This window comes from Cinclus cinclus, chromosome 3 (genome assembly GCF_963662255.1).
Source record: "Cinclus cinclus chromosome 3, bCinCin1.1, whole genome shotgun sequence".
Taxonomy (NCBI): Eukaryota; Metazoa; Chordata; class Aves; order Passeriformes; family Cinclidae; genus Cinclus; species Cinclus cinclus.
Genome location: NC_085048.1, coordinates 77540160 through 77563575, shown reverse-complemented (window position 1 = coordinate 77563575; position 23416 = coordinate 77540160). Strand labels below are relative to the sequence as shown.

At 39.9% G+C, this 23416-nt stretch overlaps 1 protein-coding gene across 3 annotated transcripts in view; it reads right to left on the bottom strand.

Annotated features, from left to right (window-relative positions):
• The window catches only part of STRN (striatin), a 62604-nt gene extending 40336 nt beyond the window's left edge, over positions 1–22268 (bottom strand). The window contains exons 1-3 of one of the 3 annotated variants that reach the window (XM_062490258.1): positions 21960–22268; positions 9376–9479; positions 2149–2222 (exon numbers count right to left, since the gene is read on the bottom strand). In XM_062490258.1, coding sequence (XP_062346242.1) covers positions 2149–2222; positions 9376–9479; positions 21960–22268 — 487 coding nt within the window. Of the gene's footprint in view, positions 1–2148; positions 2223–9375; positions 9480–21959 lie in introns of those variants that run through there. The other 2 variants (XM_062490260.1, XM_062490259.1) reach the window with 2 other exon arrangements.
• Between the last annotated feature and the right edge of the window lie 1148 nt (positions 22269–23416).

Below are 23416 nucleotides of genomic sequence, written 5' to 3'. Positions count from 1 at the left end.
GGTATAGTCCTGTGAGTAACTTGATAGGTGACGTGGGAAAGCTATTATTCTCATTAGGAATTTTTTCTCATCATTCACGTTTAAACAACTCAATTAATACTACACAAAAAAAACCCCCACCACCTACCCAAAGAATCTATCAAATACTAATCAGAATTCATATGCAAGGAGAGACATATGAATTTCAGACAACTCATATTCACAAAGATATTTAATAGCAACCACAGGAAATAATCAAATGCACAATCATTTTCCAATGACAACTGGACACGGCTGGATCCAATGCACAGCTACCAAAGCTCAGACTATAATTATTAAAACATGACTGAGGCAAATCTGCCTGAAAATTCCTTCTGAAAGCAAAACCTGTTCTTCTGAAGGCACTGTTAAGTATATCCAGAGGCAAGAATTCTCTTGTGCTTAGTCTCCTCAAAAAATGATGACTGCTAGCACTAGCAGTGGTTCGCAGATAAGAATGAAGACTTGCATTATGAGAAAATTATAGAAGACATAGTATATATAGTATAAATAGATAAATTGTATACATATTTTTTTAAGTATCCCTTTACCAGGAGATTGAAATTTTTCTTCCAAAATTGTGTAACAGACTCACCAAGAGTCCATAAAGAAAATAACAAGGACACACGTGGAAGCAAACTACAAAAACATCTACTTTTTTTCACAACTGGGCAGGAAAAACAGGGACAGGGTGAGGGGAACATATGGACACACAAGTTAAGTATCTTTCAAATACAACTTTGAAATAGCATTAGAACAAAGCTTCTATTTTAAATCATCAGTCCAGACTTGATATAAAATAAAAATACACATTTCTGATAGCTATATATAGAATATAATGGAATAAATTAAAATAATGGAATTTTAACTAAAGTACTTCCACAATGTTGACTCTGCAGTCAAAACCTCTGCTGGACAAGCCAGACCTTGCACTATATTCCTCAGCTGAAAACTGAAGCAACATGCTGTAGCTGCATCCTGAGAAATCACAAAAAAAATCCCTATGGTTGTCTAGGACTGTGGTATGATCCGGAACAAGTTTTCTAAAGGTCCAGATACAGATTGAGGTCTTCCACTTAGTAGCACCAAATTCAGTATTTCTTCAGTTATGGATATATTGCCGATAATTGCAGGGAATAAAATGTCACAAAAATTAATTAAAAACTTGGACAAGAAAAGCCTGGTGTAAAGCTTTGCTAGTAGGTGTGGGGTTGGATTTTTTGCTTGTTTGGGGGTCTTTTAATGACCTTCTAACACCCAATGAGGTAAGAAATCACCATGTCAGCCAGATCATCCCTTCCACAAACCAAGTGACAGAGATCTGCAGACATTCTATGCTCTGCCTTTACATATAGGTCGTTCCAATTTCATTGTAGTAGAAGCATCTGGAGACTGAGACACAAAAAACATTACCTATTTTTTCAGTGGCTTGACCTACAGCCAGATCTCTGTACCTCTTTTTTTTTTGTATTCTTTCCCCTAAGGAAAGGATGGGGGGAGATAGAAGAATAAAAGGAAATAATTTAAATTCTTATTTTCCCCAGTTCAGTGCTTAAATCTATTTGTGTGAAGTAGGAGATGAAAGCAAATTAGCTTTCCAGAGACCAAGGCAAAAACCTGAAATTAGCTAAATGCATCTCCAATGAACATTTGAATTCTGCAGAGAAATCTCCCATTCAAAAACTCTCACTTACATCTAATATGCACTTTAATTATTTTTTTCCTTGAAATACCATTGAGGTAATTGAACAAAAAATTATGAACTACGTATTTCATTCAGAAGAACTATACAGAGATAAAAGGATTCTATTGCTATGAATCTAGAATCATCCTGCTCTACAATATCCATGCACATCACTAAGGGACAGAAAAACTACTCTCTCCAAGAGCAGTCTGCTCATTTGGGTTTGGAATTTTTAAAATCTAAACTAACTTGATCTATTAATAGACTCTTAGTCTACTCTACTAGCATATATTTTTTTATTGTACAAGAGTAAAATATAGGCTTTATTAATTATTCTCACTGCTCCATTAAGAGACGTATTTTATCAATACTGTCAATTCAGCATTTGCACACAACACAGTTAAGCTTTTATGCCAGTACTAAACTCATTCTCAATAAAATCTTACCAGAATCATAGTTCGGTGGCTTCATATCTCCCTGATTCAGTTCTGTGCCATATTTTAATTTGTGGTATTTAGCCCTGAAAGGAAAGTAAACAAAAAAATAATCTATTTAAAAATCCATTTAAAGGGTATCTCTAAACACATAAATGTTGGCTGTTTTCACTCGAAAAGTCACTCCCTTTTTTTCTAGGCTAGGAACAAAGCAAATCAAGTAATTTTACCATGACTTCAGTTACATAATTTTATTTAAATATTATTTTCCAAGGGTTACATGTAATTGCATAGTGAATACTGAGGAAATACACAGAGCAGTTCACTGCAGATTTTACAAAATATTCTTGCTACAGAAAATGTTCCTTCCCTGTGGACACGAGCAACTCTTCTGCTTCCCTTCCCAACCCCCCAGTCTTTCCTTTTCAGCCATCACTATGAAACATTTTTACTACCCATGTCAGTTCAGCATCATCTACTTCATACCTCATACTGTCACTCCATTCAGCAAACTTTAGTTTTACTATTCAAAATGCTGTGCTCTCCAACAGCAGCAGGCCCTTAGCTAGAACTATTCTAAACAAGACTTAGCAATGACAGCTCACCCACACCAGTTTCTCTCAAAGCTGCTAGGTCTGCCACTTGACCAAACGCAAAAATGGAGACTTTCTTCCAAAAATATTTAGCCTAAAGAACGTCTCATGCAATAAGCCCCAAAAAGCATGCCATACAATGACAACAAGAGTAGCTACAAAAAAAATGGAAATGCTTTTTAATTTGAAAAGCTTCATCCTGAAGACTCAGCACATATACTTGTATATCATGTACACATGATAACACCACAGTAGTACAGTATTACACATGCACATGTAAGTTATTCAAGATTCATTACAGTAGTCTTACAACACTGCAACAGAGAAAATGAAGCAAAGCAGGCCTTTACTTGTTTTGCAATCTGTTCTCTGACACTCACCATAACTTTATAAGTACAAAGTTACAAGTTTTATAGGTTCACAACTGGGTAGAAGAGTGGCACTCATACTAGTTCCTACCCTAAACAAAAGGCTGAGAATTCAGGAAATGCTGTGTGTGCGGCCTGGGAGTGGTGGGACAATCAAACAGCACACCTACATGCAGCTCAAATGCAAATGTACAAAGCAAAGTGCAGGATAGCAAGAAACAGGCTGAAAAAGAAAAAAAAACCAAACAATTGTCATATACACCAACATCAAAATTAGTTTCATTAGCTCCACCAGCCAGAGGGGACCTCTTCCACTTTTTTTTTTTTTTTAATAATTAATGGCTTTGACACTTTGTAATTGTATGAGGCAAGTTTCCACTAAGTTCACATGACTGTATCAAGAATGCCTGCAGAAAATGTTTTCCAAGTTACCTACACCGCTTGATTGCTTCTTAAACATATTCATTTATTCCTGTTTTCTTTTGCCTTTTTCCTATTTCATCAAGAAAGCCCATTACTTCTAACAAAATAGTGCTGAAGAACACTTAGTAGTTCTTACGCTTCGATATCGACAGTACTAGTTTCTTAATAATCCAGCTGTGTTTTAATTATAATAAGCATTTAATTCTGACTGAGAAGGGTAAGTGAGGAGTGAAGAAGTGCCTCTTAGGCATAGCAACTCCGACAGATGAAGGAACTAACTCTCAAGAGCCAGAGCACTAAGCTCTAACTTAGCTGAGCAGCAATCAACAAGAAAAGGGGAAAGGATGTGCTTAAAATGCATTAAAAGCAATAGATGAAAGTTAAACAATTTGGTCAGGACAGAAAAGAATAACCAAAAGTAGAACAAAAGCAAAGCTGAATGCCCATTTGAAAGATTTACCTTTCCTTTTCCAACTATCAATTTCTTACATGTTACCCTGGTAAAACAACTGCATTTCATTATTGTTAAATATTGATGCTATGTATACTTTCCCCCCACCATCACTAATGAAAACAATGATTAGTCAAGAATTAGGAAATCCTCTACTCTGCCACGAATCTACCTCAACAACTTTCAACACCACAATTTTTTATGCAGCCATGAATTCAAGAGACCTTAATGTGTAATTTATTTCGATCTGGTTTACCAGAAGTGGACAAATTTTAATACTCTGCTCTAATTGGATTACTGACATATATCGAATTCTACTTCATTCCTTCAAATAATTTCAGGGAGAAGTTAGTTTTGAAGCAGTCAACATTTGCTTTTAGCTCACGGGTTTTATACAAAGTTCCACTATGCTCTATGAGTTCATTAATTTTCTTATCAAGTTTTGTTAATCATTTCCAGCATAAGCAAAATGTTTGCTAGGTTCACTGAAAGGATCATTCTTTGTACCTTTCCTGTTCCTCAGATCACACGTTCTCCAAAATCCATCTTGCAAAGATTCAGACTGCAGTTTTTTAAACCTCTCAGTATATTTATTTCAATCTCCTAAATCCATGTTTGCTCACTTTTTAAATCACTTCTCTCTTAAATCAACAGTAATAGCATTTTTTTCTTACTGAAGTTTCCTGCACTCATCAAAAGCATTACAAAATCATTTCAGCAAAATGAGATTATTCATTCTAAATCCATTTTAAGCTATTAGTACCAGGACTTTGTAACTGGTTCCACCACATAATGCAACAGCTTTTTAAGCTTCTGTTGTTATTCTTTACTTCAAGAGGATAATCTAGATTACATGGTTTTATAAATCACTAGCCCTTCAAATTTATTTTAGGGCCAAGGTGGACTGAGATATCATCTTCTAGAGGACCTAACTTTGTATATTGCAGGCAGAGACCAGCAGCAGTACAGAAAAGGAAAAATGCACCACCTTGTAACAAAGAAGTGACTGAAGAGATGAAAATCCCAAAAAGTAATCTTTTTGTTCAATATTGTTGGCAAAGTTAAAAACAAAGTTATAGAGCTCTGATTGCACAAAATGACAAAAAAACCTCCAATGCTATAATCAAACCTGAATTAAATTCACTTGGTATATTCAGGTCCCTGAGCAGGACGCAGACTTGAAACAGAAACATGAGTATCATGCCAGAGTATGTGGCACACTGAGGTCCTCTTCATTTGAGGTGAACTTCTAAAGTTCAGAAAAACATCACTAAAACTCCTGTAAAATCAATACAGACCACTAATAGGCCATTTAGAAATATTTTCTACACTTCTTCAGGCAGTATGAGATTTATTAGACATTTCTTAATGATACTGCTGAAAATGTCACAGGTATGAAAGATAAATGCACTAAGTAAAGTACTGAACACCACAACTCTGACTCCAGGACTAGAAGGGAGTCTTGACTCCTCAGTTACACATAGTGCAATCAAAGGCTATGATGCTTTTCATAACAAACTTTAATTCTTTTCTATGCAAACTCAAAATATCACTTAATCCATTAGCACATTTTAATTTAAAATGCTTTTACAATGACAGAATATCTCCTTAATTTTTTCACTTTTTCAGAAATCACATGGTCCACTTATTAACAGCATTAAACTGGTCTTCTGCAGTTCACATTGAACTCCAGCTCACACATCCCAGTAGTGTGATACTACCATCACAAGAAAGAGGTAAAGTATTTTTTTGTGTAAAAAAGTATGAAGTAAAATGAAAGTTTCTTAAACCTTTGCATAATCTGGTCCAAAAAAAAAAAAAAAAAGACAATGGTTTGGTGGCAAGGGAGGAAAAAAAAAAAAAAAAAGAAGAAAATATACCTCGAAGATATATTATCTGAAACTTGTTCAACTACCACGATTTACCTTCCATATCTGAAAATTACATATGAATTATTAACAGTATGCGGAGACAGAAAAATTACTTGAAAATAACTACCTGAAGGATAGAACTTCACAGAAGGTATTTTCTATCTGAAGACTAGCCTTCCAGTTATTTGAAAGAAGGCTATTTTGGAACTGTGAAACTATGTTCCTGAAGAGATGCCCTTACTCAGATAAGTATGAGTATTACCGCTGCTCTGGCTTCTGCCCTTCATTACACAGTTCTCCTCTTCAGATTAGCAGTATTTTCATTAAACTGTGTATCTTCTATTCAGTGCTTGGAAACATTCAACATGGCTGCCACAACTTCAAGAATTGCTTAGCAAAATGCTAAAAGCCTCCATCCAAATTTTCTAAGACAGAGTGCAGTGAAACTTTTCTGAATACTTCACACAGAAACAAGTTTGATTCCAGTTGAAAAAAGCCACTATTTCTTGGAAATATCTGTCGCCAGACCTGAAGCATCTGATCCAGCTGTGCTGAGGAAACCTGCCAAAACATCCGTAGAAGATCTGGGAGCTGCCGCCAAATCAAGAGACAAACAAGAACGACTGCCAGGAACAGCACAGCGAGATATTCTACCCAGGGGAGAAGGCGCCAGCCTTACACTGATCAGACACATCAGTGCAGAAAACAACATAAAATTAAATCAACTGTTTCTAGAGACATGGCCCAGGAGTCCAGTTCTTTGGTTGAAGTATGTTAAGACAGGAAGTGAGCTAGACTAGCTGAAACAGGACATGTACTTGAGAACAGTACTGTGTTTCAGCTAGCTCCTGAAAATCCAGAGGCACCAATGCAGTTTACTGGTGGCGGAGCAAGTATTGATTAAGTCATAAAAAGTAACCCTCAACTCTGAACAGCCTTACACTGCAATCTACTGGATGCTGGCAAAACTACATCAAAATTACTGGTCAAAAATACTAGCACTTAACTGTGCACTAGCTCCTTCTAAGGTCCTTGCTACTTTGCCTACTAAGCAAAAGCAGAAGCAATCTGGATTGCTACACACAAAATAAAAAGGTTACCTCACAATTAATGACATAAAGACTAAACATTAAACTAAATTTGCCAGAAAAACATGCCTTACCCATGATAAAATGACATGACTTGAAACAGAGAACAACAACACTCCCAAAGTTGTTTATTTATAGTAAAATTTGCAACTATTTGGTTGACAAAAGAAATGCAGAACAGCTACTATAAAGAACAGCAGCTCACAGAAGCATGTACCTGAGAAAACAAATGTTGCTCATTTCTTTTTCATGGTTTCCTGAAGGCGCTGTGAACATGGAATACTCTGGTCCCCAATTTCATGTTACTCATAACTTATTTAATCCAGCTGAGAAAGATCTGAAATGCCTCACAGCCAGGGCAGAAATGAAGGAATACAGGAATTATTCCCCTCACAGCACACCAACCTTCCCAAAACTTGACAGGAATATCTTCCTCCTACCTTGCAGGCTTTCATTTTTCAGCTCTAAGAATCTAATGGAAAATGCCAGCATCCTGACTACTGCCTAACCTGGCTGACAGCTGATTTAGGAAAATGCTGGAAAAGAGAGCAGTGCTTCCAAGCTCAATATGTTGCCGTTCTTTGAAGTATCAAGCAAGAACACTTGCTGGGAGACAATTCCAGCAGAAATACAAGACTATTTCTTCAGAAACTGGAAAATAAAACTGCTCATAAATGGCTGTCTCCAGCACACACACCAGCCACAAGCATCACATCTGCTACAGAACCACTGCACACCCATACTGGAAACTGTCACACTGGATCAGATCAGCTGACTGTATCCTACTGACCTGAGCAAGGCTAACGCCACACACTGCAGAAAAACATGCAACATAAACGATACAGGTGTAAAAACTTCAATAAGAAGCCCCCGAGTGTTTTTTCCTAATCCTGACTGGGACTGCTGCATTAAGTTTTAAATGTCATACTTTGGGTGGATTTTACAGGATAAAACTGGGGGACATTTTTACCATCCAAATGGAAGTTAGATTTTTGTTCTTTTAATGTTACAAAGTTGGTCTGATAGTACACAAAAATTTATTTACATAGTTTGGTAATTTTAAATTGCTAACTTCTGTGGGTTATGAACATGATGCAATTAGAGATACTTTTCCATAACCAGGAAAGAGCTCCCCCAGTTTTGAAATACAAGAAATCTTCACAGAACACATAAAACTTAAAGAGTATACCTTTAGCTGAATGACACTAAGCTTTGTAATCGTGCTTCAAATGTAAGCTTTTCCACGGCCATAAACTGCAAACTATATTATGCATACATTTTTTATTTTCCTGTCCTCTTTGATGTAAGATCAGTACCATAACAAGACCTAGGCAAAAAGAGTATCTACTTTAAGCATTCCTCCAAGAACCCCCCAAAGCAGAAGAAAATACACTGGAGCCCTGGGGCTACTGCTGGCCAGAACCCTGGCTGCATCTCCATGCTAGCAGATTAACTGGCTGCTACCAGAAAGAGACAAAATGGATGGTAGAAGGCATGTCTTGTGCTAAAGTAGCCCATATGAGATGAGCAAATCTAAATGCAATACAGTAATGTAACTATTGGTGTCCTTTTAAAATTATCTACCAGTGATCTTCTATTCCTCATTTGCATGTGTATATTTTTAATCTTATTTACACTAAGCAAACTATTTCAGATGCTTATTTTATTAAAGAGAAGGAATTATATGATAGGAAAATGATAATGCAAGCAATGACTGCTTTGCAGCAGTACCATAAATATACTCATTATTCATGAATTTAAGACATTTCACTAATTAAAAGAAATAAACTAAACCTGGCCTAAAATAAATTGGTTGACCAGAGAAATTTCTAAAAACATGATAACAAACCAACTTGCTTGCCTCAAAGGTTAGAATAACAGGAAATCAAGCATAAGAATAAAATGGCAAATGGGAGACCTGTACTAAAATGTCCATGAACAAAGAAATAGACACTGATTAACAGGTAAACAAACATTTTTTCAATCACACAATTTACCTTCAGAAGATATTCTTGCAGAATCTATCATACTGAAAAGACTAAAAACCTTGCAAGATCAAAAACTAGTAATTATTGGACTGGAGACGGTTATTCAAGCTTTCAGTTGTCACGTACTAATAAACAAAGCTAGTACTTTGAACAAAACAAGAATACACTGTAATTCTGGAGTATAATCGATACAGTTCAGTGGAATTTTACCAAGGGAAAGCATTCATTATCAGCTATGGGGTTTGTTAGCAAGTTTTTGGAGCCATACTATTTTAGCTATTGTTCTTATAATGCAGACATTTAGACTAGTGGTTTTATTTAGCACAGTAAAATCTATCCATCTGAGAACTGAGTTGAGACAGAAAAAATATTTCTTGGTTTTGTCAAATGCAAAGGCAAAAGAAAGTTTCTGTCTTCAGCATTTCTTCATCACAAACTCATTGCAAAAGCAGCATACCTTTCCTGTTTGAGTGCATATTCCAGCATTTTGATTCTTCGCACTAGATCCTTCTTCAGATTTTCCTGTCCTTTCCTTTCACCTTGAAGAAAGGCGATCTGGGCCTGCAAAAGGAAGTGTTCAATTTAGAATGTGCTTCCTCAAAACTATTCAGCATAGCTCTTAAGTGAGTGTCTACCAAAGTTATTTTAATATTCATTTGCAGAGTTCAGAATGAATTGGCTTACTAGGCTTCATAAACATTAAACGCTTACAAAAACCACTGCATAGATAAGGTTTGTAAATGGCATGCTCACTACAGATGAAGAAAAAAAAAGGAAAGAAAAAAGATAAGAAACAAAGCAATTTTGGTTTGTTTGACAGGGTTTGTTTTCTCTCTTGGATAAACATTCAACAAAGGATAAGGAATGGATAAAATAAGCATGCAAAAAGCCTTCAGCAGATAAAAGTATTTACCAACAATAAGCAAGAGAAGATAATAAAGTATTTCTCCTCACTAACTGAAGTAGTGTACAATTAGGTTATAATTCTGTAGATACATGTTAGGTATATGACACCAATAAAAACATCTGATGTAAACCATGTTGAGCTAAAATAAGAACAAAAGAAAAATAAAACCCTGTTCATAATACAGGGTTAAGTGTTAATTGTGATACTTACTAAAATAGTTTAAGGAAAGTTCTCCAGAAATACTAAAATAAAAGAGGATGAAAAAGGAAAACAGGGAAAGGTGCTCTGGTGAAGGAGACAAGGAGAGAAAATGGTACATAAATAAAATAAAAGTCTAGTAGTTAACCTCTATCAACTTCCAGCACAAGTATGTAGCTGCCGTGAAAAATCTCCTTTAAATAGAAAATTATGACAAATACAAGACATCATTTCCTAATTATAAAGGAAAAACTACCTGCTTTTGTACCTAATGCTCAAATCAAAAGGCAAGTTCATTTGCGTGTTGCTCAACTCATAAATACACTTTTAGGCAAAAATACCAACAGGTATTTTTGAAGTCACCACTTCATGCCTCAGCCTCACCTGCCATTCCCAGGATCAGAAGCTTTCTGCACCACTACTAAGTCTCCAAGTCTACTAAGTCTCATTGGTCACTTGAGAAGCACAGACAGCATAAAAGGTAATTGGTCTGCACCATCAGCTGTTGAGCATGAAGACCTATAAGCCTTTCATTTAAATAAATGCTCAGGAAAGTCACAGATTAAAAATGAGCAGGAATACCTTATCTTCACCTGTCAAAACTTTGCAAGCAGTCCCCAGACATTTTAGTTAATGGAGATAGTTGTTCCCAAAGAACAACTTTGAATTGACTGCAAAGAATCTGACTGCAGATTTTTACCCCAAGTTGTAAAAAAACAGTCTGTAAATTTTTCTCTCCAGCAACTATAAAGGGAAGGCACACAACTAACCAGGTTGAATTTTGGCAACCACACAAGATGAATCTTACTCTGAAAGCCCATTTGTTGGTGGCCAGCAATAGCAGCTGCTCTAAAACATCACACCAGCTGACATAATTTCATTGCTCAAATACAGCCAATAAATAGCTTGACAGACACCTGAAGGATCCTTAACTGCCAGTCACCAACTAGACCAGCCAGTTTATGACAGGAGAAAAACACTAGCTGCTCTCCAACTAAGTAAGTCTTCACCTTTAACAGGGGAAGTACATTTGAATTAAAAAAAAAAAAAAAAAGTCAGCTGAATCAAAAGAAAGATCTCTCACTCCGGCATCAAGAACTACAATTGAATTCTAATGGCAGGTTTATTCTCAGGTTTAAAGAAAGGCACAGGAGAAAGAAATGCTGATGCTGGAGTCAGCATTTCCTACCCTGAGGAACGTAACTGTGAGACAAGCATCTCAACTCAACAAGGTCAGCAACCCTCCCAAGAGGAACATCTCAGGCAAATAACTTAGAGAACATAGAACTCGGGAACATGTAACTTAGTCTGCAGTAACTGTACAGACACACAGATTCTCACTCCCTAGCTCCATGTAGGCCCAGCGGAACTAAAGAAGCACCTTTCTATTCAAAAGGGAGAGAACATCGCAACGTACTTTTAAAAACAGAAATCATGATGTAAATATGTATTTGGCTGGAATGAAGAAGATCATCCAACGTCATCAGGACACAAGCTGAAGTGATCTATTATGTGACCTGCTGTCTGCAAGCAATTTCTAGCCAAGAATGAACTGACTGAACACACTGGAATGATGCCTTTTTACCCGGAAGGCTGGCAAACAATGCAGCTCACGCACTGCTGTACTACAAAGGTCAAAGCAGCATTACTGTGCTAACAGTTGAGGCTAATGTCATATTCCACTAGTAGCAGCCTAAACTAAATTTAAAAAATGCAACTTCTCAGTTGTTTTAACAGCTTCCTTTTGTAAGAGGGAGTTTCTAGCACAGTTTTTTCATGCTTTTCTTCAGAATAGCATCCTTATGCCTAATACTCACTATTTTGAAGAATTCTGGCTCTGGAAATGAGAACACTTACATTTGGCAATTTTCATAACACAGAGAAATATTCCCTCTCTTTTCCACAAGATGTTAGCAACTCTTATCCATCATTCATACATGTACTGAGTAATTACAATTACGGCAGCCTCGGCGGACAATAAACATCGGTTATACACGTGAGCTTACATGTTATTTGAGAAAGTCTTAATTATGATATTCAGGTTTACTTATATTGCACATAAGGACAGTATTAAAATAATAACTGAAATTTTATACTAAGACTAGTATTCTAACAGTTCATTTGTCCTCAGGAGATTTCATTCTTTAAAATTTCATTCATTCGGTAATTAACTGAAAATATGCAAAGGAACCTAAATGTTCACACCATAAAACAGAAACACTTCACAGATAAATATAAACTGAATAAACAAGTACAATGAGTTTAAATATCTAAAATGATAAATTATGACATGTAGCTGTATTTTTGCAGTCTCTAGAACAACGCAGTGGTAACTGTAGTAGGATCACTATTTCCAATTAAAATACATAGACAACTGTATTAAGACAACCTGTCTAAATGTCTGTGCAAACATTTAATGTGCAGGAGGTGTGGGTTGAAACATGATGAAAATTATAACTGAACTGCACAACTAGAGTTTTCTTATGTTGCAGGCACGAATGACAGAATTTTACCAACAGACTGGGACCACAGGTGACTTCCAATGGCTGCAGCTTTAGCCCAAGTCAAATCTGAAACCCAAACTACACCTGAGGGAGTAGAGGAGCAAAGGAGATTCCCTTCTGCTTTCAGTAATCTGCAACACTGCTCTACTCTGGTGTTGTGGCCACTCCTGGGAAAGTTCGCCAAAAATTTCAAGAATTCGCAAATATTCCCAACAAACAGGTTCTTCGACAACTGACCTTCTAGGTAATAAGGTTAAAATGCATCAAGTTGTAAGCCAGTCTTTGCAAACCTCAAAACTGCCTGCGGAGATCACGCAAAACCTCGTATTGTGCCTTGCCTTATGGGTGGGGCACATCGCCTCCATAAAGCACCCGGGCCCTGCTGGCTCCACAGCAAGAATCAAGGCAGGATCCGCCTCGAGTTTATTCCAGGCTAAGTGCTACAAGTTACTGTATTCCAACTCAACTGTGAAATTAAAATCAAGAGAGAAGGAGAAAACAAAACAAAACAAAACAAAAAATAAAACAAAATCAAACCAAACAAAAATAGCTGCCACAAAACCAGAAAACACTGGAAAAAGATATACCTGGAACAGTCTATTGCAGCTGCAACTGTTGAGTCTGGTGGTTTTTTTCCACTTTAGCTCAATGATTTTTTTTTTTTTGTATGACCAACTGCAACATAACCTAGAAGTGTCATACACGTCCAGTCTATGTTACAGCACTGTAGCTACCTCACCTATTCCACTTCTCTACTAAGTGGTTTTAAACATAACATTCACTGTTACATTAAAAAAAAAAATCAGAGGCAACAACACCACTGTTTCACAAAATTCCAGAAAAGACTCTAATGTCGAATTATGGTGAAGTAGACAAAAAGGTGAGACAATGTTTCAGGCAGCACTGGGCTAGAAACAACTCATTTTTAAAATGTTGTTGACTTCATAACACAGGCTTAGCAACAATAACAACATAATTAAATAATGAAATCACATCTTAGTAAGTCCAGATTTTACCAGTGTTTAAAAATTTTCACTGAAATTTAAAATTCCTCAAATCAGCAAGCACAACAAACATGTTTAAGATATATTACATTTAGGCATCTTTTTAGGCCTATACCTGGACACTCCCTAAGAGCAGGAGATAAAAAAATATTCCTCTTTAACAGGAAATTTTAAAAAATAAACATACAATGACTGCTAAACGACTGAACAACTGTGCACACTTAGTATCAGTTTCCATCAGTTCCTGATTTTACAACTATTTCAAGTTAAAAGGTAAATTTTTTTTAAATTCATAATACTCAAAAATTATAACAAGCCTTTCTATTATTCTATTTATCATAATATTTTGAAGTAAATCTCACTTCAAATTTATGGGCATTTAAAGGTCAACAGACACGATTTGACAAAGAACTACTAAGACACAATTCTCTACAGACTGCTTTCATAATTCAACAACTCTGTCTTCATCGGTTGAGAGAAAGAGAGCAAAAGGGAGAGGGGTGGAACTGCAGGCAAAGTATTGCAAAAAAAACATGCAGATAGCTAAAATAACTAAATACATTATAGAGATGAATCAATCTGGAAGAGTTGTGCTAACCGGTCTACCAAGATCTGCCAGAAGGATTCTGCAGGCTGCCAGGGTACTCAGTATTTTAGATTATAGCTGGCTCACTGAAGCACTACATATTTAAGTATATTTGTAAATAAGTGTAGGCATGCCCCGGGGGTGAGAAGAAAAGAGAGGGAGGGAGGGAGGGAGGGAGGAAGGGAAGTATCAATGGTCTAGTACAACTAGGGAACAATTTTAAGAGGCACCATACTTCACATCACTACACACCTACTAGCACTCTGAGCCAAGAGGCTAGGAAGCTTTTGTAATTCCTGCAGCCACTTAAGATAATGCAAAACTGAAGTGGGGCCACAGGCTGAAACGACTGGCAGGCACCAAGGCATATTTAACTTCACCCCACACAGAAGGTACTTCATCCCATTTATCACATGCTCACGCTGGATGATAGCACCTCATGAGACCAAAGCACAGCACGATCTGCTACTGGTACCTTATTTTTGCTGGACTTCTCAGAGATGTCCTAAAACTAGCATCAGAGATAAACCCAGAAAAACCATCCAAAAGAAATCAATCATTTCATTTACAGTAAAAAACTACGGCTGAAAATGCCATTTACTTACGTTCCTTGCTTTCAAACAATGTTTTCAAGGAGAAAATGCTGTTTGAAAAACAAATTCAGTAAGACTGAAAAACTCCTATGATCCAGAATTGGATGATAGATGATCCAGAATTTATTCACAATTCATAGCTGGCAATACCTTGATAACTAACTTAGGCATCTCAAAAACAGGAAGACTTGTCCCTCTGCAGTTTGAAGCATTTCACTACATAGATCTCTGTTCAGATAGCCAGTCTTTCTTTTATCCTCTCTTTCAGGCTGCCTTTCACTGTTCTAGCGATTTTAAGCATCAAAACAGTTGCCAGGCAATGCATAGTCAGCTCATTTAACCATTCTTCATAAGCAAACATTTTCTTTAAAGCTCCAGTCATTTCTGTGGTACACGTACTTAAGTGGTGAACATTAACTCTTTTTTTTGACCCAAGAGCACGTCCCACATAGACTTGGTGATATAGCGCAGCTTTTAATTCTATTATGGAATTCCATAAGAAACACTGCAATGGCATGTCACAAAATAATCACATATTATGAGCTGGAGTCTAAATTGCAAATGCTCAAATTCCTTTCCACTTGCTGTACAAGAACAGCAGAAATGCAGCGACAGCAGTCAGCACCAGGACTGATAAACAGACTCATGGCCCACATTTAAATAGACAATGGAAGTTCACAGGCTGAATGAATCACTTAGGGTATGGCAAGACAAGGGAGAAAAAATCTGGAGGAGATTTTTAGATTTGGCTTCAGTAACAGAAAGAGGAGTGAACCAGACTTGACCACACAAACATTTGCAGAGGCAATTGGCATACTCCTGTTCCTCACTCCTACATTCAGGATCAACTACTCCTTGTATTCAAGCATGCACAACCACTCTGAACTGAGCTGGGCATCAAGTGACACAAATACAAAGATAAGTGATTTTATTTACATTTTGTTTTATTGCTAATTTGTTCTCACCTCCTGTTTACAAGCTAGGATTCCAATATTATGCATACCACTTTTGCTCCAATGCTTTGGCAATCCTGCCTTATGTGACTGCACTAAAGGGAAACATGTTCCTGGCAAAGACCAAGAAAAATGCAGTCTTTCCACAATGCAATCTTTAACTTCTTTATCACTGGGTTGTTTTCAAAAATACTCAATACTACTAAGCATATAGCAAACTTTTTTCAAATAGGAAAAAAACATCTGGATGAGTTCATCTGTGGCCCACATAGAACAAGTCACAAACTAAACTTTGTTTTCGCACTTCAGAGTATTTTTATTTCTAGTTTACTGTCTGCAAAGCTTGGATTCTGAGTACTCTGAAATTATTCCAAAGAACTCTTTCAGGTATCCAAACATTTCTCAGCATTTAAAGCTAAAACATAAGAATCCCTCATCTACTTTAAAGTAAGTTTTTGTCATTTTTTAACTAAGAAACTCAGAAGTGAGGACTTGACAAGGCTTGTCAGCTTTGTGAAGCCAAAGAGATGGTTACTGACCAATACTTATTTTCACATAAAACTGTGTACTGGTAACAGTCTTAGTTAAGGATTGATATTTGTACAGTCTTCTTTTAGCATTAAATTAAGAAGAACCAAAAGTCTCAGGCAATTCACGTGATCTTCCTTGGGGAATTTTACACAGACAATTCTAAAATTAGAAAAAAAAGTTTCCATGTCTACTGAAACGTCAATAAAGGCTAAGTTATATTTGCAACTTGTTGTTACAACGGTGCCAAGTTACTTATCTCTGATGCAATAAAACTGCCATGAGCCAAGACCCTCAACAGAAAAAGAACAGCTACATTTTGAATAGGACAGAGATACTAATTTAATTAAAAATGTGCACAAATAAAGAGAGTTAGGATGTTTCTCCATATGCTAACCTGACATTGAAAACCAAAGCTTTCCGCCTAGAACACAGTAATCGATTCCATTTTTGCTCAGTCACAAAAAAAACCAGAACATGCCTTTTTCTCTTTGCAAGTATAACTGTCCATGAAACGTTTTTGAAAGGTTTAAAGACCACTTGAGAGACAATGCAATGTCGTAAAACTCCGTCTGTTCCTCAGATCAACTACAGATAAACTACATCAATATTTACAGCAGAATTTTCCTAAAGGATTTAGGCTATTTAAGAGACCCATTTTCATTATACTTAAACTAAATTACAGGTTTGACAGATATGAGAAGAACTGAAATATCTGATGCTAAGAAATGGTCAGAACAATTACGAAAAAAAAAATCAAACTATAAAAACCAGGTACAGACCTGCAAAAACACAGTCTCATCAGTTTGTACTTACATTCTATTTCTACAAATTTCCAAATTTCTGATCATCACTGAACATTTACTCTCACTGGTCCTCCTGGCTTAAATAAAATAAGCAATGACAGCGTATCGATGATGATATTGGAATTAGCTGGCAAACATGCATATAAGCAGACGAAAATTCAGTTTGCTTCATATGAATAAGGCAAGTAGAAAGTTTGTAGAAAGTTTGCAAAAAATAATTTGTAAAAGAGAGGCTATCTGTAGTCACCAAGGCCCATGCAGGATCATTTTCTCCAAATAAACACACCTCAGTACTATGACCACGGCTTGTTTTCTTCTGCCTTTCATTTGATTTATCTGATGTACATAAAACAAAGTTGAAATGATTGCTTTTCTGCAGTGGAGATGCATGTAACATTAATCACTGGTGGTTCTTTTGTACTATCTGCCTTATGAGAAAAAATATAGTATAGAAGACTTTTACAGTACTTCTGCCAGTTCATCTTTCACTGAGAATTTCAGAAATTTGACCCACATCATCATACTTGAAAATCTTACACAAAACTTCTTCAAATTGTGTTTCTCTTCTATTTTATTGGTCAAACTGTATCTTTAGGACTCTTCCATTAACTTAATAAGTGATTTCATCAACTCACTGCTCATTACTTTTTCTCTGAACAACGTTTTCAGATTATCCAGCTATCAGAACAACTTCTAACTAGAAATTTAATTTAACAAGAGTACCGTTATCAAAAAGCCAACAAAGTGTAAATATCAACAATTTTTGAATCAAGCAACAAATGTCCTAAACCACACAATAAATAGCCCCAGCCATCTGTCTGATTTGCCCCTTCTCCTCATTACTTTAACTCGCCTATCTCCAAGGACACAATCTTACCACGTAGCATGCCTGGTTTCATTGCCTGCCTCTTGCAGCAGAAAAGCAGCAGCAAGGGGCAAGATCCCCATCCGTGACCCCCCTCCCCGCCCAGAGAACTAACATTGCTAAATCTGACTTCCACACCCCACACACCCCATCTCAAGTGCTTATCTATTATTTCCACCACATTCCTTCTACTACAGCTGTTTGCTATCATTTAACCACATTTTATCTCATTTCATTATCTCTTTCCCCATCATTTGGGTGGTGGTTTCTTGTTCTTTTGGCACTGTCTTACAAGGACTATTTTTAACAAAGCTGTAGAAACACAAGCACATTGTATCCACCCATTCTCCCTAATTTCCTTGCAAACCTTTTCAAAGGAAAGTTTACCCAGGAAAAATAATTCTCATGTAATGCTATCAGGTCCCAACACTCACTCGTATGGAGAATACTACTCCAAAGTAACAAGTTACTAGTTAGAGGAAATGAAAACTTCAGGAGTGAGGAGGACAAAAGCTAGAAAATTCCTCAGCAGGATGGGGGGCTGTCCATAAACACAGTTACATACAGCATAGCAGTTTGTTGCAATTCAGACCATTTGTGAAATGCGGAGAAATGCCAACGTCTGCAAATCTGTGCTTTTGCCAGAAAGATGTTTGTCAGAAGCAGAACTTTCCACAGCAACATATGCATTGCTTGCAAAGACAACATTTCTAGTCAAAACAAAAGCCACACACACACCCCACACACACTTTCCAAGCTCCTCCAGCCTTGTTGCTTGCTGGGACAAGGACTGCATTGGCAGTGCTCGGCTCTGCGGGGTCCCAGCCCCCGGGGCAGAGTCCCCATCGCAGCCCCCTGGGGTGAGAGATGGCTAATTAAAAGGGAAATGACATCCCCAAGAGACAGCCACTCCCACCCAGTCAGAGGACACAGGGTTAAGGCAAGACACCAGTATGGGAGGCAGCTCAACCCCTGCTTGCCTCAAGCAAAGATATGGATTTCAGAGCCCTGCACATGCATTTGATCAAACCCTTTGCTATTTTCGGATGGGCTCGTCCAATACATAATGACAACTCTGAAATGTCTCTGTGTCAGTCCAGAAAAATGCAGAACGAAAAAACCTGAAGTTTAAAACCTGCAGAACAGGAAACGTTGTCTTGTCAACTCTCTGAAGCAGCTGCTAGAAGAACTTAAGAAAAGGAAAATCACTAATTTCTGAAAATATATGGAAGTAGATTATAATGCCATAAAGCACTGCTTGTGAACACTTAAATGAGGATTAATAACGTTAGTATTCATCCTAGTTAATTACTTCAAAGGGCATCATGAAAGTCTATTCTTGGGATAATTTTTTCAATCTGCAGATGTCAAAGTACTGTAAACAGAAAGCAAGCATTAAAAGTTAAATATGTAATCAGCAGATAAGCATCTAGGGGAACCCCATATTAGTCTGTTTTCATTCTTATTTGATATACACAGCTTACTAATGATGATATAAATATAAATATAGATATAAATACTGAAGTCCTCTCTCGCCTTGAATGAGGAACATTATATAATAGATGAAACAATAATTTCAAAAGGTTCAAGAAAAACAATTACAAAATCAGAATAAACATGAGTACTTGCCAGGGAAAACAAAATACAGGCACTGATAGGGAGAAAAAAACCTTGGAAAGGCAGTACTAGACCAGCAACCAGTAAGATCATGTTAAGCTGCCTGGCCTGCTAACTCACATGTGTTATGAGCTTGGGTGTGTGTCCCCTGAACGAGCACCACAGAACACAACAGAAAAGTATTCTACCTGACCAGCACATTTAGTTCCACACAGTTAATTAGAAGCATAAGAAAAGGAGAAAATAAAAAGATACCCAGAGAGGAAGAAAAGGAAGCCAGGAAATCACAATGGGACTGACTTACAAGGTGTTTTTTGGAGAGAGGGTAGAGTGGAACTAACCAACAACTACAGAGTAGAAGCCAAGCACAGTAATACTGCAGTATAAGGTATCCCAAGTATTTCAACACCATGGCAGGTAAGGAACCAGAGATAAAAAAGTCTACCTCCTAGAAACAAGATTAAATGCAGGTAAAAATTATGGGATAGTAAGACCTTTGCCCCACAGCCTCCCAAGAGTGGATGGATAATGTAGCACAGGAATTTGCATTGGATAAAAGTACAATGAGCAGCACTGTATCTTTATCTTGAGAGAGAGAAACTGTCCAACCTCAAATTTCCATTATTCTGTTAAACATTTCCAAATATACAGGCCAACAAAAGGCTTCAGAAGGAGCAGAGACCAGGTCTTTAATTAACACTGCTCATGCTTCAGGTGTACAATTTCTAAAAGCCACCCTGCAGCCGCTGAATCCCTACCACAAACCTCTCACATGGATCCAAGAACATTCATCTGCAAATGGTCACGGCAGACGTTAACACCTGATGTCTGTAGAGATAGCCAAGAATTTTGCACCTTCCTGAACATGACTCTGCAGCAGATAAATGCTGTTACAGCTCGTGGCAATGCCAGCCACAGCTAATTATAACTTTATTGAGATGTTTTGGCAAGAGTCAAAGGCATTCAAGCAAACAACTTGTGATGGGGTTATCTGCCACTGATAATACATGACTTCTGCAAATAGCCTAAATACTCAATTTCTTTCCTCCTGTCTCATCCATAACACCAAGCTTTTGAGGGATACCTGGGGGAGGAGGAGGGATAGTATGCTGCTGAAGGACATAACAAATATGCAAAGTGTTTACTTTTAATGCACTAGCAAAACTTCCTAGGTCCTGTAAAATAGACTTCTTTTTTTCTCCAAAGCAATATTTGTTATCTGTATCAGCTATGAATATATGCAAAGATATTTATGGGCCTCCACTGGATATATGACATGTGACATTATTCCTATACATAGCTAAGCTAGTAACTTCTACACAGTATTTACTGGACATAGTGAATAGAAATATGATTCAGTAACGAACCAATTTCTCATTGAATCGTGATATTAAAATAAAGATTACTCTCTCATTCTCATGACCACTTCCTTTAAATTCCTACAAGGGAACGCTCATTAAAGAACATCACATCTATCACTCTTCTCAGAGTGGTTGTTTGATGTTACTGTAGAAAGTAAAATTAAAAAGATGGGGCAATAAAACCAAAAACAACCTAAGAACAACCAAAAAACCCAGAAAAGTGGTTTGCATTGCTAAACAAACTGAGGACTCTCTTGACAAAGACTGTACTTTCAAGGAAAGCCATAGAAAGAAGAGACGGACAGGAAGAGACAAAGAAAGGAGACCTAAAAAGGAAACCCGTAGACACTTTTCAGTCTCAGACACGGCCAAATGAAGTGGGCTGCTAGCAATATGGCCAGCTTTAAAGTTTAACACAGGAATTTTCTTGTAAACACCACCAAAGAGGAACGAAGGTTGCATTATCGACTGTTATGGGAGTTAATGCAACGCGCCCATCACTGAAATATTTGACAGCAATGGCTCTAGGCCAGCAGCTCACAAGTTCTTTAACCACAAGATCACTATCAGTCCTTTCATGCATTAATGAGCGTATCAACCCCATTGCCTTCAAAACGAAAACACCACATAACGTGCCCCACAGTAGCGCAGGGGATCCAGCCGGTCCCGCGGGCCTGGCCCCCGTGCGGGCGGGGCGGCACCGAGGGCCGGGGGCAACCGCGGCACAAGCGGCGGAGCAGCGGCACAACGGGGGGCGCGCAGCTCGCCGGGGGCAGATTTTAGCAGGGGGTTATGAAACTGGCGACAAGTTGGGGCGGCCCACCCCGGGGACATCCGGAAAACTCCGGGGAGGCGGCGAGAGCGGTACAGCGCGCAGGGCCCGCTCCCCGCCGGGCCGGCCGCCACGTCCCACCCCTCGCCCGGCGGCGGCGGCGGGGGGCGGCCGCCCTCGGGGGCAGCGACACAGCCCGGCCGGCCGCTCCCTCCCGGGGAAGACGACAAGCCGTGGCGGCGCCCGGGGCTGCCGCTCCCCTCCATCCGCGCAGAGACGGGGGACAAGGAGGGGGAGCGGCCGCGGCAGCCGGAGGTGTGGGGGGGTAAGAAGGTCGCGGGTGTTACCTGCAGCTCCGCCCGCTCCGCCTCCCACTCGGCGCGCTCCGCCTCAAAGCGGCCCCACTCGTGCTGCAGGAAATGCAGGATGCCCGGCACGCTGTATTGAGCCCGGGACGCCGAGAGCGGCGCGGCGGCTCCGGAGGCTGAGACTCCCCCTCCTCCTCCGCCGCCTCCTCCTGCTGCCGCCGCCGCGGCCGCCGCTGCCGCCGCCTCGCCCGGCTCTAGCCCCGGTCCGCCCGCCGGCGGCGGCAGCAGGAGGGCGTTGTTGTTATTGTTGTTGCTGAAGAAGACGCCGGGCCCCGCTTGCTCGTCCATGGCTGGGCCGGGTCCGCCTCGCTCGCCGCCGCCGCCGCTCCCGCCGCGTCCCGGCAGCAGCAGCAGCAACAACCTGGGCGCGTCCCGCCCGCCGTCACCGCCTGACAGCCGCCCCCGCCCGCTGCTACGGTGGCCCGGCGGGGACAGCGCCGGGGAGCGATTCGCCCCGCCGCCTCGCGCGGCGTCCTGGGAAATGTAGTTCCGCTGGACGGCGGGGAGGATTCCCCGATCGCCGCCTTCTCCCCGCGCCGCCCGTAATTCCGGGGATAGCGTTCGGACGGCTGAGCCTCAGCGCCCGGACGTGCGGTCCGGTCGGCTGGGCGGGGGCGAGGGAGCCGGCGGGAGGAGCAGGGTAATGGTCACCTCCACCTCCAAGCGGAATTTAAACGGCTTGGGCTCTCCCACAGCCCACCCCAGGGACACGGGAAGGGCAGGTGTCTCGCAGCAGTTCCACATGCTCCGGTCGGGCCCTGCCCTGGCAGCCCCGGCTTTTCTGCTTCGTCCCCGTTCTGAGCAGCACTCGGCCTCTCGCTGCCAAAAGCTGGAAACCCTGCCCAAGGCTTCAGGGGTTTCTTGAACATCGTTTGCAGTGTTGGGAAGGAGAGCGACACAACAGTTTTCAGGAATTGCCACGCTGCCTGTTCCGCGAGGAAAGGGAAGAAGCCTGTGGGATTGAGGGCGGAAGATGTGGGCAGCACTGCCCTCTGCCCATGGCACCAAGGGACAAAGCTGGGCTCCCTTTCCACGCCGCGTGCAGCAGAGCCTTACTGAGGGCGGACGGCCCACGGGGCTGTGCCGAGAGCCAGGTAGAAATGTACAAGATGCCGCCGAGGCGGTGCCATGGGGCTCCCGAGGGCGCTGGGGACGCGCCCCCCTTGCGGAGCTCGGGCCTGGGCCGTGACCCGGGCGCACCGAGAGTGCCCCGCTGCCTTCTCGGGCTCCTGTTTGTTCGTCCTCGTGTTCGGAACCACAGCCGCCTGCTTCGTAACCTTCCCGCGGAGTTTGAGCTGCGGCTGGTGGACGATCTCCCTGAGAAAGAGCCACTAAGGAAGTTTACATAGAGCATCGGGAGAGCAGCGGAGAACGGGAGCGAAAGCATGGGACAGGGAGTGTGATCTGGGGGACCTCGGCGAGGAACCCGTGCAGAA